Below are 16,023 nucleotides of genomic sequence, written 5' to 3'. Positions count from 1 at the left end.
CAGTCAATATGGAACATTTCAAGAACTTTTAAAGTTTCTTCAAGTGCAGTCGCAAAAACCATCAAGTGCTATGATGGCTCTCATGAGGACTGCCACAGGAATGGAAGACCCAGAGTTACCTCTGCTGTAGAGGATAAGTTCATTAGAGTTGCCAGCCTCAGAAATTGCAGCCCAAATAAATGCTTCACAGAGTTCAAGTAACAGACACATCAACTGTTCAGAGGAGACTGTGTGAATCAGGCCTTCATGGCCCATCTGGTTTGTGCTTAGTGGGACTATCATTTGTTTTACAACAGGACAATGACCCAACACACCTCCGGGCTGTATAAGGGCTATTTAACCAAGAAGGAGAGTGATGGAGTGCAGCATCAGAAGACCTGGCCTCCACAATCCCCCAACCTCAACCCAATTGAGCTGGTTTGGGATGAGTTGGACCACAGAGTGAAGGAAAAGCAGCCAACAAGTGCTCAGCATGTGTGAACTCCTTCAAGACTGTTGGAAAAGCATTCCAGGTGAAGCTAGTTGAGAGAATGCCAAGAGTGTGCAAAGCAGTCATCAAGGCAAAGGGTGGCTATTTGAAGAATCTCAAATATATTTTGATTTTGATACTTTTTTGGTTACTACATGATTCCATACGTGTTATTTCATAATTTTGATGTCTTCACTATTATTCTACAATGTAGAAAATAGTAAAAATTAAGAAAAACCCTTGAATGAGTAGGTGCTCTAAAACTTTTCACAGGTAGTGTACATGTTGGTCTCTGCAGCAAATGAGACCAAATGTTCTTCTCTAAAGATATAAAAAACACTTGTGTGTGTGAAATGTGAACACATACATTCTTGCAAAAACTAGATAGATAATTCTGTAATTAACAACTGGAATATGATGAATATTGCATTAAAGTATTCTCCTTATGAACGAGAACATCAGGTGACATTGTAAAACTTGTTTTATTCTAGCAAAAATCCCTGAAGTGAGTACTACTACATTTTTATTACAGTATATTCTGATAAAGGCACTTTTAATACAAAATCCAGCACAAAACAAAACCTACCGCTGATGACAGGGTTGTGCGCAACTAACTATTTGCATAATGTATGATACCTTCCCACCCCTAGGAGGCTCACTACTTTGTGTCTTTGGCAGGCTGCTCACTAAGTTTCTCCTTGTGGTACTTCTGTCCAATCCCATAAGGCACGTGTGCCGCGATAGTACCCAGCTCCTTGGCCCCCTCGATGTGGAACATCTGGTCATCAAAGAAGATGTGGGGACGGATCTTCTGCAGGAGGGGCCCTTTAGGGGCCCCGGCTAGGAACAGGGCCTCGTCGATCTCCAGGCCCCAGCTCCTGAGGGTCTTGAGGACGCGGGCCCCTGAGCTGGCTGCGCTGCGGGATGTTACTAGGTAGGTACGAATGGGGCAGGTCATACGCTCGTTCTTGGCGTAGAACTTCCTCTGGAGCTTACCAAGCGCCTCCAGGAAACACTTTAAGGGACCCTGAGTGAATGAGACATAGGGTTAGCATAGTATTATTACATTTTTTATTAAAGCAAATACATCAATGGGTTCCAGTTTATTTGGATAGTCCCCTATTATAGATGGTCTTTAAATGCTCAAACTATCAACAGCCACGGATGATATGCAACAACTTGTTAAGGATTAGGGTAAGTGGGTGTGTTAGTTAAAAAGTTTGTTGATAGTAAGTTGAACATCTATAACCCTCTATAGGGAGACTCCAAATAAAGTATTACCCAAAGAAAGAACATTTGGAATCATGTCAAAAGCTAACATAAAATAGGAGGCATATACTCTCATGAACACCTGTGCAAGAGGTTTGTTCTCAAACTCCTTCTCATGCTCAAAGAACGTGTCCAGGCCGTGTTGTTTCACGATGATCTCCGACTCATCAGAGAAGAGGACAGCATCCCCGTCAAAGGCAACTTTCAGCTGTGTGTCGGAAAGCTTGTTCTCCACATCTCCAGATGCAAACATGGTCGCTGCTGCAATGCCTATTTATAAAGACATTATAAAAAAGGGGCTTATACATGCTCATAAGTCTTAAAAATGCATTACAACGGTATCATATATGTAGGCTATATCATACCTATAAAAAGTGTTACCACAATGTACATCTACAGTTTTTTACTCTGTTACCAATTTAGCATCCATGCTAACCTAAACCAGTTTAATCCCTAGAGGACAAAGGAAAGCAGCATTTTCAACTACCCTCCTCAATGGCCTCCATGACTTTCTCTCCATCCTTGGAGAGGTACAGGTTGGTCAGATAGGCCTTCAGATAGCCAATGGGGCTTTGCCCTCCCGTCATACAGAACCTCTCAATGGTTAAATCTGTCAGGTAGAGTGAAAAACAAAAACGTATCAGAACCCCATACAAATGTGATGGTATCATCAGGCTGGTAGCCAAAGATTGCCACTAACATCCATGCAAAACATGCATACAACCACTAAAAACATATTTGGTCAAAAATACCCATCATTCAATGAAATGCAGCTCACAATAAGCGCGTCTTATAACCATAGAAATATAATTACTCCAATTACTGGTCATTGTATTTCTCTGCTTATAGCACTGTAGTAGGCATGGCTGAGCGTGTCGACCACGAACCGTAGTGGTTGATGCTGTTGATGAGGCGCACTCCGACCTGGGCGTGGTTATTAGTCATCAGGACGATGTCAAACAGCTCTTCGCTGTCGGGGTAGAGCTGCCTCAGCCGTGCGTTCACAGACATCAGAGCCTGCAGGGTGTGCACAAATGCACTGATAAATGCACAGGGGCGGACTGGGACAAGAATTCAGCCCTGGCATTATCCACATCGCTGCGTACACCACCATCCCTCCCACCATCATGATACCACCAACCATAGATGCACCCTTCACCCTGACCCTACACACAGGCAGTAGTGCTGACATAACATTGGCAGTAAAGTACAGCATTTCTCAACCATTTTCTGTACCAGTGATTGGCGAGACATGGTCCTCTTTTTTTAACCAGCTCATGTTTAAAACAAATACGTAAAAACACCACTGGAGACAACTCACCACTATAACTGTGCCTCTTCTCTAACCATTTTGTTTGTCTCAGCACCTTCGCTGGTGTCACTCAGTGCTGCTTTTGTTCTGTTCTGTCTGCTTAAACATTCCACGTTATAAAAGCCAAGCTAGCAACTTAGCCTATATTGCTAATTAGTGCCCGTCATATATATGTTCTCCTGAATCAACACATACCTTCAAATGTTATTGGCCGCATAGACATTTTGCAGATGTTATCGTGGGTGTAGCGAAATGATGTTTCTAGCGCCAACAGTGCAGTAGTGATATTAATAATAGCGAACAATACAAAAAACCACACAAATCCCCTAAATAAAAATAAAGGAATTTAATATAGAGTTATTAGATAGACGGAATATACATATAAAGAAAACGTCCTCTCATTGTCAACTGCGTTTATTTTCAGCAAACTTAACATGTGTAAATATTTGCATGAACATAACAAGATTCAACAACTGAGACAAACTGAACAAGTTCCACAGACATGTGACTAGCAGAAATGGAATAATGTGTCCCTGAACAAAAGGGGGGTCAAAATCAAAAGTAACAGTCTGGTGTGGCCACCAGCTGCATTAAGTACTGCGGTGCATCTCCTCCTCATGGACTGCACCAGATTTGCCAGTTCATGCTGTGAGATGTTACCCCACTCTTCCACAAGGCACCTGCAAGTTCCCGGACATTTCTGAGGGGGGATGGCCCTAGCACTCACCCTCTGATCCAACAGGTCCCAGACGTGCTCAATGGGTTTGAGATCTGGGCTCTTCGTTGGCAATGGAAGAACACTGACATTCCTGTCTTGCAGGAAATCACGAGCAGTATGGCTGGTGGCATTGTCATGCTGGAGGGTCATGTCAGGATGAGCCTGCAGAAAGGGTACCACATGAGGGAGGAGGATGTCTTCCCTGTAACGCACAGCGTTGAGATTGCCTGCAATGACAACAAGCTCATTCCGACGATGCTGTGACACACCGCCCCAGACCATGACGAACCCTCCACCTCCAAATTGATCCCGCTCCAGAGTACAGGCCTCGGTGTAACGCTCATTCCTTCGACGATAAACGCGAATCCGACCATCACCCCTGGTGAGACAAAACCGCGACTCGTCAGTGAAGAGCACTTTTTGCCAGTCCCGACGGTGGGTTTGTGCCCATAGGCGACGTTGTTGCCGGTGATGTCTGGTGAGGACCTGCCTTACAACAGGCCTACAAGCCCTCAGTCCAGCCTCTCTCAGCCTATTGCGGAAAGTCTGAGCACTGATGGAGGGATTGTGCGTTCCTGGTGTAACTCGGGCAGTTGTTGTTGCCATCCTGTACCTGTCCCGCAGGTGTGATGTTCGGATGTACCGATCCTGTGCAGGTGTTGTTACACGTGGTCTGCCACTGCGAGGACGATCAGCTGTCTGTCCTGTCTCCCTGTAGCGCCGTCTTAGGCGTCTCACAGTACGGACATTGCAATGTATTGCCCTGGCCACATCGGCAGTCCTCATGCCTCCTTGCAGCATGTCTAAGGCACGTTCACGCAGATGAGCAGGTCAGTAGAAAGGCCTCTTTAGTGTCCTAAGTTTTCATAACTGTGACCTTAATTGCCTACCGTCTGTAAGCTGTTAGTGTCTTAACGACCGTTCCACACGTGCATGTTCATTAATTGTTTATGGTTCATTGAACAAGCATGCGAAACAGTGTTTAAACCCTTTACAATTGAGATCTGTGAAGTTATTTGGATTTTTACAAATTATCTTTGAAAGACAGGGTCCTGAAAAAGGGACATTTCTTGTTTTGCTGAGTTTATATGATGGTGTGTATAGACATAATGGAAAATGTATGAATAGAAAAGGTGTGTACAGCAGTAGTTATATAGGATGAGCCTTGACTAGAATACAGCATACACACAAAGTAGGTAAAACAGTATGTAAATATTATTAAAGTGACCAGTGTTCAATGACTATGTACATAGGGCAGCAGTCTCTAGGTCAATTACTATTACAGGGCTCCAGGCTAACATTTTCCCCTGGTGTCACTGGTGCTACTAACTTTTACAGTTGTTGGCACCAGCCCCCCAAATTATGAGTAATCATTTTATGAAGTCATTCATAGTGCTTTATTAAGAAGTGTAATAAATAGACAGACTAAGTTGTTTCATCTAACACGTACAAGCAGGAATGCATGACTCAATACATTTAACCTAACCCAGTGATTGTCATGAATTATGGGATGACAATTAAGACTATATTTGCTATATTTTACTGTCAAAATAGGACTCCAGAATTTTTTTGTTCAATAGAGATACATCTTTATGTGCACCTCAAATATCATTAGGCTAATTAATTTGGGGTACAACACGAGGAAGTGGAAACTCAAAACACATTAACTAGATCGATAACTCTAAATATAATACCCACTGCTAGTAGCCATGTATTCAACCAACAGTACATTTTATGTCCTAAAAACATGTTGCAGTTGTAGGCTACTACCCATGAGACCTATCGGCCTATACCCTCGCAAAGGCCGGTGTGCATTTCGCCGCGCGCCGCTCCATATCTCAAAGCCATATCAAATATCTTGGTTGTAAAACTATTGAGCTGACTATTGAGAAAGCTGAGGCCCTCCACTCTTCAAACGGGACAAAGAGACTAAACTTCCAAAGCGGTGATTTCCCGCAATTGCATTTTGAAATGTTAAACGATTAGACCACATTTCTCTCTCAAGCGCATGGGGGAAGAGGAGAGTGGCTTGCTCATTACAGCAGCAGGTCCCTGTGAAACAGGCACAGGGTCAGGGTGCTCAGTTTCATTACAGGAATCGTGAGGCTAATGCACTTTACTGTTTGTCCAAATCATGGTTTTAGCTGCCCAAAAAAATATGACAAAGTGGAATGTGCTCCAAGTTTATAAGCAGTGACACCCATCCTTTCAGTTTTTTACAATCCATGATGTTGTCTGTCTAACTGATGACAGTGTCAGAACAAGTATCTTTGCTGAAGCCCTGTTTCACTTTGAATATGAGTTTGCGTGACCTCAGCCTGAGAAAAACAGGCTGGCCCATCTTGGCAGGGGGGCTGGCCTTGCCCACTGATTAGCTAAAAGGCTCATTATAGATTAGTATAACAGCAATTGTGCAACAATCCACCCAACAGAAATCCACCCAACTATAAATGTTATTACAAGAGGTCTTCCCTCGAGTTAAACATTTGTCATTCAGCTATTGATTCAAACATGGTCTAATGGTCATATAATTTTGACTCCTGTGGCTGCATACCATTATAGTAGAAGAACCAGATTAACCTGCCACAATGGCATCCATGCGTAGATGGTAACAGTGGTAAACAACATTGGCTATTGTAATTCTGAGCAAAAACCTATTCTGGATGCATTACACACATTTCAGCTAGGCCTAAAGACAATGGCAATATTGAGTGAGGTTTCTCCTTCACCTACAATAAGGAATGTATATATAGTTGTAAGGCAATCCCAGCCCATTCATAGACACTAATAACCTTTAGTGCCTATTGACAATAGTATCTTCTGGCTGTGGGAGTTGTTTACAGCCCTGATGCTAGCTCTAAACGTTAGCACGGATCGCTTGCGGTACGGCTTTGGAAACAAAGAACGTATATTTCATATCAGCAAGAATTATTATTATTATAAAAATGTTAAGGTTAAATTCCTAAAACACCTTTATAGGGTTAAGACTCCCCCACATGGACATATTTCCATTTTACAGAGCTTGTTTACAGACAACAGACGGAAGACAGAGTCGATTACCCGTGCTAATTAGCTATCTGCGTCTCCGAGGACGCCGCAAACGTGTTGTCACTGAAAAATACTGTTGGCTGCAACTGTTTTAAAACATTGTACAGCAGAGGAGGACAGGAAATACCATCCAACTCAGTGAATTTCAGAAATGTTTCAATAGTGTGTTTTTTTTTTTTAGTTATCAATTTTAGATACAGTAAATATATTCACATCACCAAATAACTGATTAAAATACTGTTTTGCATTGAAGGACTTTTGTGGGCAGATCTGAAAAAGCCTGTGCGAGCAAGGATGCCTACAAACCTGACTCAGTTACACCAGTTCTGTCAGGAGGAATGGGCCAAAATTCACCCAATTTATTGTGGGAAGCTTGTGGAAGGCTACCCGAAACGTTTGACCCAAGTTAAACTATTTAAAGGCAATGCTACCAAATACTAATTGAGTGTATGTAAACTTCTCTACTATTATTCTGTCATTTCACATTTTTAAAATAAAGTGCTGATCCTAACTGACCTAAAACAGGGAATTTTTACTAGGATTAAATGTCAGGAATTGTGAAAAACTGAGTTTAAATATATTTGGCTAAGGTGTATGTAAAACTTCCGACTTCAACTGTACCTGTTGTGTTGATGTTTAGGATGAGGTGGGTGTAATTCTTTGTGTGCTCTAGGGCAACAGTGTCTAGATAGAATTTGTATTTGTTGTCTTGGCTACTGGACCTTTTTTGGAACACCATTATTTTTGTCTTACTGAGATTCACTGCTGCTTTAGGCCCTCTTTGGTTGGGGACAGAAGTACCAGATCATCTGCAAACAGTAGACATTTGATTTCTGAGTCCAGTTTGTCAATAATGGTGTATACGTGGTTTGTCGTACAGTATTTTGGTAAGAAGACAATTTTACATTTTCTCAGGACATTGATTCCACTGAGGAAATGTTAGAGTCTGCTGTTGATGATACTGCAGAGGATTCTTCAGAGATTGCTGCTAACGCATATTCTACAGAAATTATTGGGGTCACATTTTATGGGTTGGAGTGATCAAGCCTTGGTTCCAAATATTAGGGAAGATGCCAGAGCTGAGGGTAATATTGAAGAGTTTAAGAGTAGCCAACTTGAATTTGTGGTCCATATATTTTATCATTTTGTTTAGGACACCATCAACACCACAGCCCTTTTTGGGTTGGGGTGGGGGGGGTTGTATTTTGTCCTGTAGCTCATCCAATGTAATTGGAGAATCCAGTGGGTTCTGGTAGTCTTTAATAACTTATTCTAAGTTTAGTAAATGATCATGTATATGTTTTTGCACTTGGTTCTTTGTTATATGGCCAAAAAGGTTGGAGAAGTGGTTTATCAATACATCTTCATATTGGATAGATAGCTCTTCATGTTGTTGTTTGTTTAGTGTGTTCCAATTTTCCCAGAAGTGATTTGATTCTATGGATTCTTCAATCACAATGAGCTGTTTTCTGTCATGCTGGTCCTTCTTTTTTCTTAGTGTATTTCTGTATTGTTTTAGTGTTTCACCATAGTGAAGGCGTAAGCTAAAGTTTTCTGGTTCTCTGTGTTTTTGGTTGGATAGGTTTCTCAATTTCTTTATTAGGTTTTTACATTCTTCATCAAACCATTTCTCATTGTTGTTAGTTGTCTTAGGTTTTCTGCCGGAATTTTAATTTAATATGTCAGCTGATAGGTCAAATATATTGTTCAGGCTTCCTACTGTTCCTAAGTTTACACCTTCACTATTGAAGGAAAACATTTTGTCTAGGAGTGATTGGATGTGTTGTTGGCCAATAGTTTTTTGGTAGGTTTCTACACTACCCTCCTTCCATCTATAGCATTTCTTAATAGTATGCAGTTCGTTCAGCTTCGATGCCTCATGGTTGATTATTGCTCCGTTCAAGTAGATTATGATTTTGCTGTGATCTGATAGGGGTGTCGGTGGGCTGACTGTGAATGCTCCGAGAGACTCTGGGTTGAGGTTGGTGATAAAGTAGTCTACAGTACTACTGCCAAGAGATGGGTTATAGGTATACCTACCGTAGGAGTCCCCTCGAAGCCTACCATTGACTATGTACATACCCAGTGTGAGACAGAGCTGCAGGAGTTGTGACCCGTTTTTGTTGGTTATGTTGACGTAGTTGTGTCTAGGGGGACATATGGGGAGGGGTGCTGTCACCTCCAGGTAGGTCTTTGTCCCCCTGTGTGCTGAGGGTGTCAGGTTCTTGTCCAGTTCTAGCATTTAGGTCACCACAGACTAGAACAGTGGCTTGCGAAAGTATTCACCCCCCTTGGCATTTTTCCTATTTTGTTGCCTTACAACCTGGAATTAAAATGGATTTTTGGGGGGTTTGTATAATTTGATTTACATAATATGTCTACCACTTTGAAGATGCAAAATATTTTTTTGGGGTGAAACAAACAAGAAATAAGACAAAAAAACACAAAACTTGAGTGTGCATAACTATTCACCCCCCCCCCCCCCAAAGTCAATACTTTGTAGAGCCACCTTTTGCAGCAATTACAGCTGCAAGTCTCTTGGGGTATGTCTCTATAAGCTTGGCACATCTAGCCACTGGGATTTTTGCCCATTCTTCTAGACAAAACTGCTCCAGCTCCTTCAAGTTGGATATGTTCCGCTGGTGTACAGCAATCTTTATACCACAGATTCTCAATTGGATTGAGGTCTGGGCTTTGACTAGGCCATTCTAAGACATTTAAATGTTTCCCCCTTAAACCACTCAAGTGTTGCTTTAGCAGTATGCTTAGGGTCATTGTCCTGCTGGAAGGTGAACCTCCGTCCCAGTCTCAAATCTCTGGAAGACTGAAACAGGTTTCCCTCAAGAATTTCCCTGTATTTAGCGCCATCCATCATTCCTTCAATTCTGACGAGTTTCCCAGTCCCTGCCGATGAAAAATATCCCCACAGCATGATGCTGCCACCACCATGCTTCACTGTGGGGATGGTGTTCTCGGGGTGATGAGAGGTGTTGGGTTTGCACCATACATAGCGTTTTCCTTGATGGCCAAAAAGCTCAATTTTAGTCTCATCTGACCAGAGTACCTTCTTCCATATGTTTGGGGAGTCTCCCACATGCCTTTTGGCGAACACCAAACGTGTTTGCTTATTTTTTTCTTTAAGCAATGGCTTTTTTCTGGCCACTCTTCCATAAAGCCCAGCTCTGTGGAGTGTACGGCTTAAAGTGGTCCTATGGACAGATACCCCAATCTCCACTGTGGAGCTTTGCAGCTCCTCCAGGGTTATCTTTGGTCTCTTTGTTGCCTCTCTGATTAATGCCCTCCTTGCCTGGTCCATGAGTTTTGGTGGGCGGCCCTCTCTTGGCAGGTTTGTTGTGGTGCCATATCCTTTCCATTTTTTAATAATGGATTTAATGGTGCTCCGTGGGATGTTCAAAGTTTCTGATATTTTTTTATAACCCAACCCTGATCTGTACTTCTCCACAACTTTGTCCCTGACCTGTTTGGAGAGCTCCTTGGTCTTCATGGTGCCGCTTGCTTGGTGGTGCCCCTTGCTTAGTGGTTTTGCAGACTCTGGGGCCTTTCAGAACAGGTGTATATATACACTGAAATCATGTGACAGATCATATGACACTTAGATTGCACACAGGTGGACTTTATTTAACTAATTATGTGACTTCTGAAGGTAATTGGTTGCACCAGATCTTATTTAGGGGCTTCATAGCAAAGTTATTTTATTCATTTCACTTCACCAATTTGGACTATTTTGTGTATGTCCATTACATGAAATCCAAATAAAATCCATTTAAATTACAGGCTGTAATTCAACAAAATAGGAAAAACGCCAAGGGGGATAAATACTTTTGCAAGGCACTGTACATGTCCCTGGGCCTGGAAATGATTGATCTCCCCCTCTAGGATGGAGAAGCTGTCTTCATTAAAGTATGGGGATTCTAGTGGGGGGATATAGGTACCACACAGGAGGACATTTATCTCTGTTGAGATAATTTCCTTTTGAATTTCTAGCCAAATGTAAAATGTTCCTGTTTTTATTTATTTTTATAGAGTGAGTTATACCAAATTAGCATACCCCCTGAGTCCCTTCCCTGTTTTACTCCTGGTAGTTTGGTGGATGGGACTACCAGCTCTCTGTAACCTAGAGGGCAACCAGTGGGTCCATCACCTCTATACCATGTTTCTTGTAGGATGACAATGTCTGTATTTCTGATTTATTTGGTAAAGTCCAGGTTCCTGATCTTTAGGCCAAAGGCAGATGACCTCAGGCCTTGGATACTCCAGGACGAGATAGTGAAGGATTTGTGTTCCATAAAGTGTCCAATGTTGTTAGTCGTGTGTTTTGGCCTCAGACCAGTAAGTGTGAGCAGAGCCTGCTGAGCATCTGATACATTCCATTATCTTGGGCTAGTGTAAGCGTGGGGGTTGGGCCTGTTTGCCTGCTCACGGCCTGGGCGTATGTGTGACTTTTATGTTGAGGCCCTCTTTGCGGGAGTGGGGGGCGTGGGGTGGGCAGGAGGGGCATAGGTCTGATCTGAGGGGGCATATATGGGATTTGGGCATGGTTGGTTTGGGGGGGTATTGATTGGTTGGGGTGGGGGTGTGGATGTGGGGGGGGGGGGGGGGGGGTCCCGCAGGTCTGTGGCTGGGTGACCCTAGTTGGTCCTCAGACAGAAGGTCTAAGGTCTCTCTCTCTCTCTGTCTGTCCTAATGACCACTCCACCACAGGCTGGTGTTATTTGGGAGCCAAACATTCTGAGCAACAAATATTGTGTGATAGATAAGATAAATCTCCAACCCTGAGACACAAAAGCAATCATCCTCACCACTGTATCCTCACACTCAAGAGCAGTTAATGATAATATTTTGTCAGCGAATTAATAGGAGATATGGGAACACTACTAGGACACTTTCCCTCTCATCTCTAGGGCTAAGTCATTCTTTTTTTCAGGTATGTGCCAAGTGCCAACCGCTTACTTTATTGAGATGTAAAACTGGGTAGGCTTATGCACAACATGCATAAGCCTACCCATGTCCACGTTCCACCTGTTGACGTGGCTTGCTGCCTACTGGCTTCGGCATTACCGGTACATTGATCTCTAACTTCAGCACCATGGACAGCTCCGTATATTTGTATTATGCATGGCCTACTACCTACATGACATAGGAAATACACTGAAATGTAAATTAAATTAGAATGCTTTTACTAACACTCACCACAGCTGCTTAAATCGCCTTTATAATAGGCTAATGCAACTCTTTGATCGCATTTGCAGACCAAGGCAAGATGAATTCATGACAGTAATTAAGTAGATTGGGAAGCATTCAAAACAGAATTGCCTCTATATAACAATAATCACTCTGATTTTTCTGTAAAATTGGCCTACTGTAGCGTACCTTTTTAACCAACTTGTGCGCTCATGGCCATTCGTGAAATAGTCACATTATGGTCATTTTGAACAGATCACCACCACTTGTGTCAAATAATAGTTTTACAAATTCTTCTCAAATTAGCCTATATGATGAAATTCATTGCTTCCATACTACAATAAAAATAACATAAAAAGCTACTGCTTTAAATACAAAGATCAGCTTATTTCAACATATACAAAGGAATCCGTTGACAATGTCTATGTCATATCAATACAATAAAGAGTAAATTATTCCATATCATTGCTGTGTTGTGGCCGGCTGTTTTAAGACTACTTGTTGCAGCAGATGAGGCATTCTTTTTAGCAAACCAATTTCTAATATCCATTTTGACCACGATGAACAAACAAGTTAAGGTAGCCTACTCTTGAACATGACATTCCGAACGATCACGAGGCTGTCTACATAACGCTCCACCCACTATTCATTTGAATCAGCAAAAAGAGACACACGCTTCATGATGCATTTATGATAGGTCTAAAACCCTGTCAGTCTTAATTACTTGAGCCATATTTAATTTAACAATAAAAAATAGAGGTAATTGAAACTTTAAATGGGCCAAATATCATATCATATCATAGCATGTTATAGCAACAACAACAAAAACATTAGTCATGCAAAATTTCATTCAACCATGTATTTTATTTACACAGGCAAGGAGGTGGAGCCGGCAGGGGATGTAGCTCAGTTGGTAGAGCATGGCGTTTGCAACGCCAGGGTTGTGTGTTCGATAAAATAATGTATGCGCTAACTGTAAGTCGCTCTGGATAAGAGCGTCTGCTAAATGACTAAAATGTAAATGTAAATGTATGGTAGGGCGAGCATGGCTCCCTAAGGCCCGCCCACAACGCCAGGCCTGCAGTAAAGTAATATATTTAAATATATGCACTATAATTGCATTTGATATTATGTTTATGAAATAGATAAATGAAATATCTTTTTTTATATATTTGGGAAATATATGTATAAATAATACAGCCACCTGTATAGTATGTAACATAGAGAAATGCACAAGCGATGGACTTGTAAAGGATGCCAGAAAACATATCAAAGCTATGTGAACATACAGAGTCTTTTAATAACTTTTTTATGCTTTTTTTTGTCTTTTAAAAATGCTGAAATATCAAATGATCCCTCCTGGAAAATGACCTGTGAGACAAAAATAAATAGCTTAAACATCACTGCTACTTCAGCCAGGTGTTGCTGTAAAGTAAAGCTAACTCAATTAATACATTGCGGAAGGATTGTTCAGTGTCAAACCTCAATAGGATAGAGTGCCTTGGGCAAGTTTCTGCCTTTAAACATCGAATGGCACAGCCATTGGTGCCATGAGTGTTGTGTGCTGGGCAGGGAGCGATCCAGGTCCCTGGTATGGAGGCGTTGTGGTGATCCCACCAGGGTTCAATAGCTTGGGATACCTGCCCCCTAGACCTGCTGTTAGAAGGAAAGGTGTTAGCAGGAGATCATCAGAGAGGGCTATCATTGGCTGGTATAGTCTTGGAGTTAAACCTCATGTAGTCTAAAGCACTATTCACCTGCTTTCATGGAGTAAGGATTCACTCCTTTGGGGAGACTAGAGTTCCCTAGATACATCCCCATCGGGGGAGGAGGTAGAACAGGCTTATTCTGGAAAACATATCAACAAATTTGCAAATGTATTAGTAACATTCTTACAGTTGAAATACAATGGTCATCCACTGCTTTACTGACGTGAATTAAAGTGAATACCTCAGCCTTGGGCATGGGACTTGTGTCAACCCATCAATGTGAATCAAGCCACTGAGAAATAGATGAATCCACTAGAGTGTCTCTATATAGAATATACATAACAGGTTACTTACAGAACTAGGCTTGTCATCTGGTATCCTTGTCATCTGAGGAACATCTTTCTTTTCACTGAAGAACCAGCTGAGCCAGCCTCCACTGTTTGGTGTTTTCTGTACTGGGGGTGCTGGGGGCTGAGGTTCAGCCGCCAGCCAGCTGCCAGTCTGGCTCTGAGGGTTGGCCTCGGAGTGTTCCGGCTTGGTGATGGTCATTAAAGCAGGATCCGCCACATATCTACTCCGGATATCTGTGACAAGTGGGAGAAGTCAAGCCACTCTGCTCATCACAGTACAGAACAATCACTAGCTGACAGTGTGTCTTGAAATGATACTTTGTTACAACCCAAACACAACCAGACTACAGGCACATGGATTCCTAGAGTTAAATCTGTTTCACGTAGACATTTAGACAACACACTCATAAGATAAGGCTTTTCTTATTACCTTTTCTCCTGGCATAGAAATGTCCACAACGTGGAGCATTCACTCCAGCATCCCAGGATCCCACTATGGGGATGATGGGAGGTGAAGGTGGTCCATGCCATTCCATCTGTTCCATTCCATTGGTTTGTGTTGGGATGATGCCTTGTTGGAATGATTGGTTCTTGTTGGGATCCTCCCTCTGGATGATGCCTGTCGGGAGGATCCCCTCCCTCTGCACAGGGATGATGTTTGTCGGTTGGATCCCCTCCCTTTCAGGTACCACAGGCATGTCATCAAGGAGCTATCCAGTGCAGGTGGAGTATAGGAGTTACAAAGACATTAGAATTACCGTTATCATTCCAGCCATCATCATTAATCATCATGATTACACATGACTCATCCTACTCTTGCTGAGACTAATCTACTACCTGAGAGAGGGCACTCTGCAACTCAATAAACTTCCCCTGCATGGAATTCAGCTGCCCCTGCATGTGGTCCATTGACTGCTGCAAGTTGTTCACCTGGTTCTGGGCCCACTGCATCTCATCCTTAGCAGTCATCAGGACGTTTATCAGACTGAGATAAAGAGATTTCACACCATGCCCATTGGACCATCTTTAGGATTCTTTGTCCCCCAATTCCCATTTCTTTAAGAATGCACCTCTGTGCAGATGTTACATTGTGTTACATAGAAAACCCTTACCCTGACATGGGCTCATGGACCAATGGGATCATTGGTATGTCTCCCTGCTCCTGGTTCACTAAAGAAAGAATGCAAGGAAGATTAGAGGACAAAGCCTTGGTTCAGCAATGACACATTCTGCACACCATGACTATTGGACTGTACAAATGAAGTCAATCCTTGCTCCATTGGTAGTCGTTCATAGGGGACTTTTGGGAAAGTTACCAGAATTATGCAACCTTACATCAGCCCAATCAGTGCTTACCTCCAGGAGAGTTATCCATGGTTAGCTTTCTCAGATAAAGACAATCCTTGTGAAGTGCACTCCGTCTGGGTCAACAATACAATGATACACAGCCTTCAGGCAACTTTTTGTCTTGTGCCTGAATGATGGATCCACAGAACTAGAATGAGATTCAATTTCTATGGATGGAAAAGCAGCGGTATTGCTCAGTGTTATGACATATTATTGAGTCATAATCATGACTACATAACTAATAGTTAATATAGGTTAACAACGTCATAGCAACCAGAGACTTCTATTGATTGTGACATAATCAATACATAGTTCCATATAATTCCATATCATGTTGAATTGAGATTGAATAAGTAATATGTAGGCTACAATCCTATGAGGATTATTATGTCCAATGATAGAATCATGACACAAGAAACCACAGGGCCTAATGTAACACTAACATTTGCACTGCTGAAAAGTAAAGCCATTCTAAAATCCACTGAAACTCAATACATATAGCTTTTATATATGCACAGAACCATATTTGTTACACTATTTTGTAAGGAAATAGAAGTCTATAGTAGAGTCCTTGATGAACATCTGCTTTCAACTCTGTC

At 42.1% G+C, this 16,023-nt stretch overlaps 1 protein-coding gene across 1 annotated transcript; it reads right to left on the bottom strand.

Moving 5' to 3' along the window:
* Window positions 1-1,127: 1,127 nt before the first annotated feature.
* On the bottom strand, window positions 1,128-15,452 carry LOC311108390 (uncharacterized protein; the record flags this gene model as incomplete). The annotated part of the gene is made up of 9 exons (XM_084151023.1): window positions 1,128-1,496; window positions 1,821-2,008; window positions 2,226-2,348; window positions 2,626-2,755; window positions 14,082-14,311; window positions 14,508-14,787; window positions 14,915-15,062; window positions 15,190-15,247; window positions 15,434-15,452. 9 exons carry the CDS (start codon window positions 15,450-15,452, stop codon window positions 1,128-1,130), a joined length of 1,545 nt encoding a protein of 514 aa, XP_084007149.1.
* Window positions 15,453-16,023: the final 571 nt, after the last annotated feature.

This window comes from Coregonus lavaretus, assembly GCF_964263955.1.
Source record: "Coregonus lavaretus genome assembly, chromosome: 33".
Lineage (NCBI taxonomy): Eukaryota > Metazoa > Chordata > Actinopteri > Salmoniformes > Salmonidae > Coregonus > Coregonus lavaretus.
Note: the sequence above shows the minus strand (reverse complement) of the source record. Positions and strands in the feature narration are given on the sequence as shown.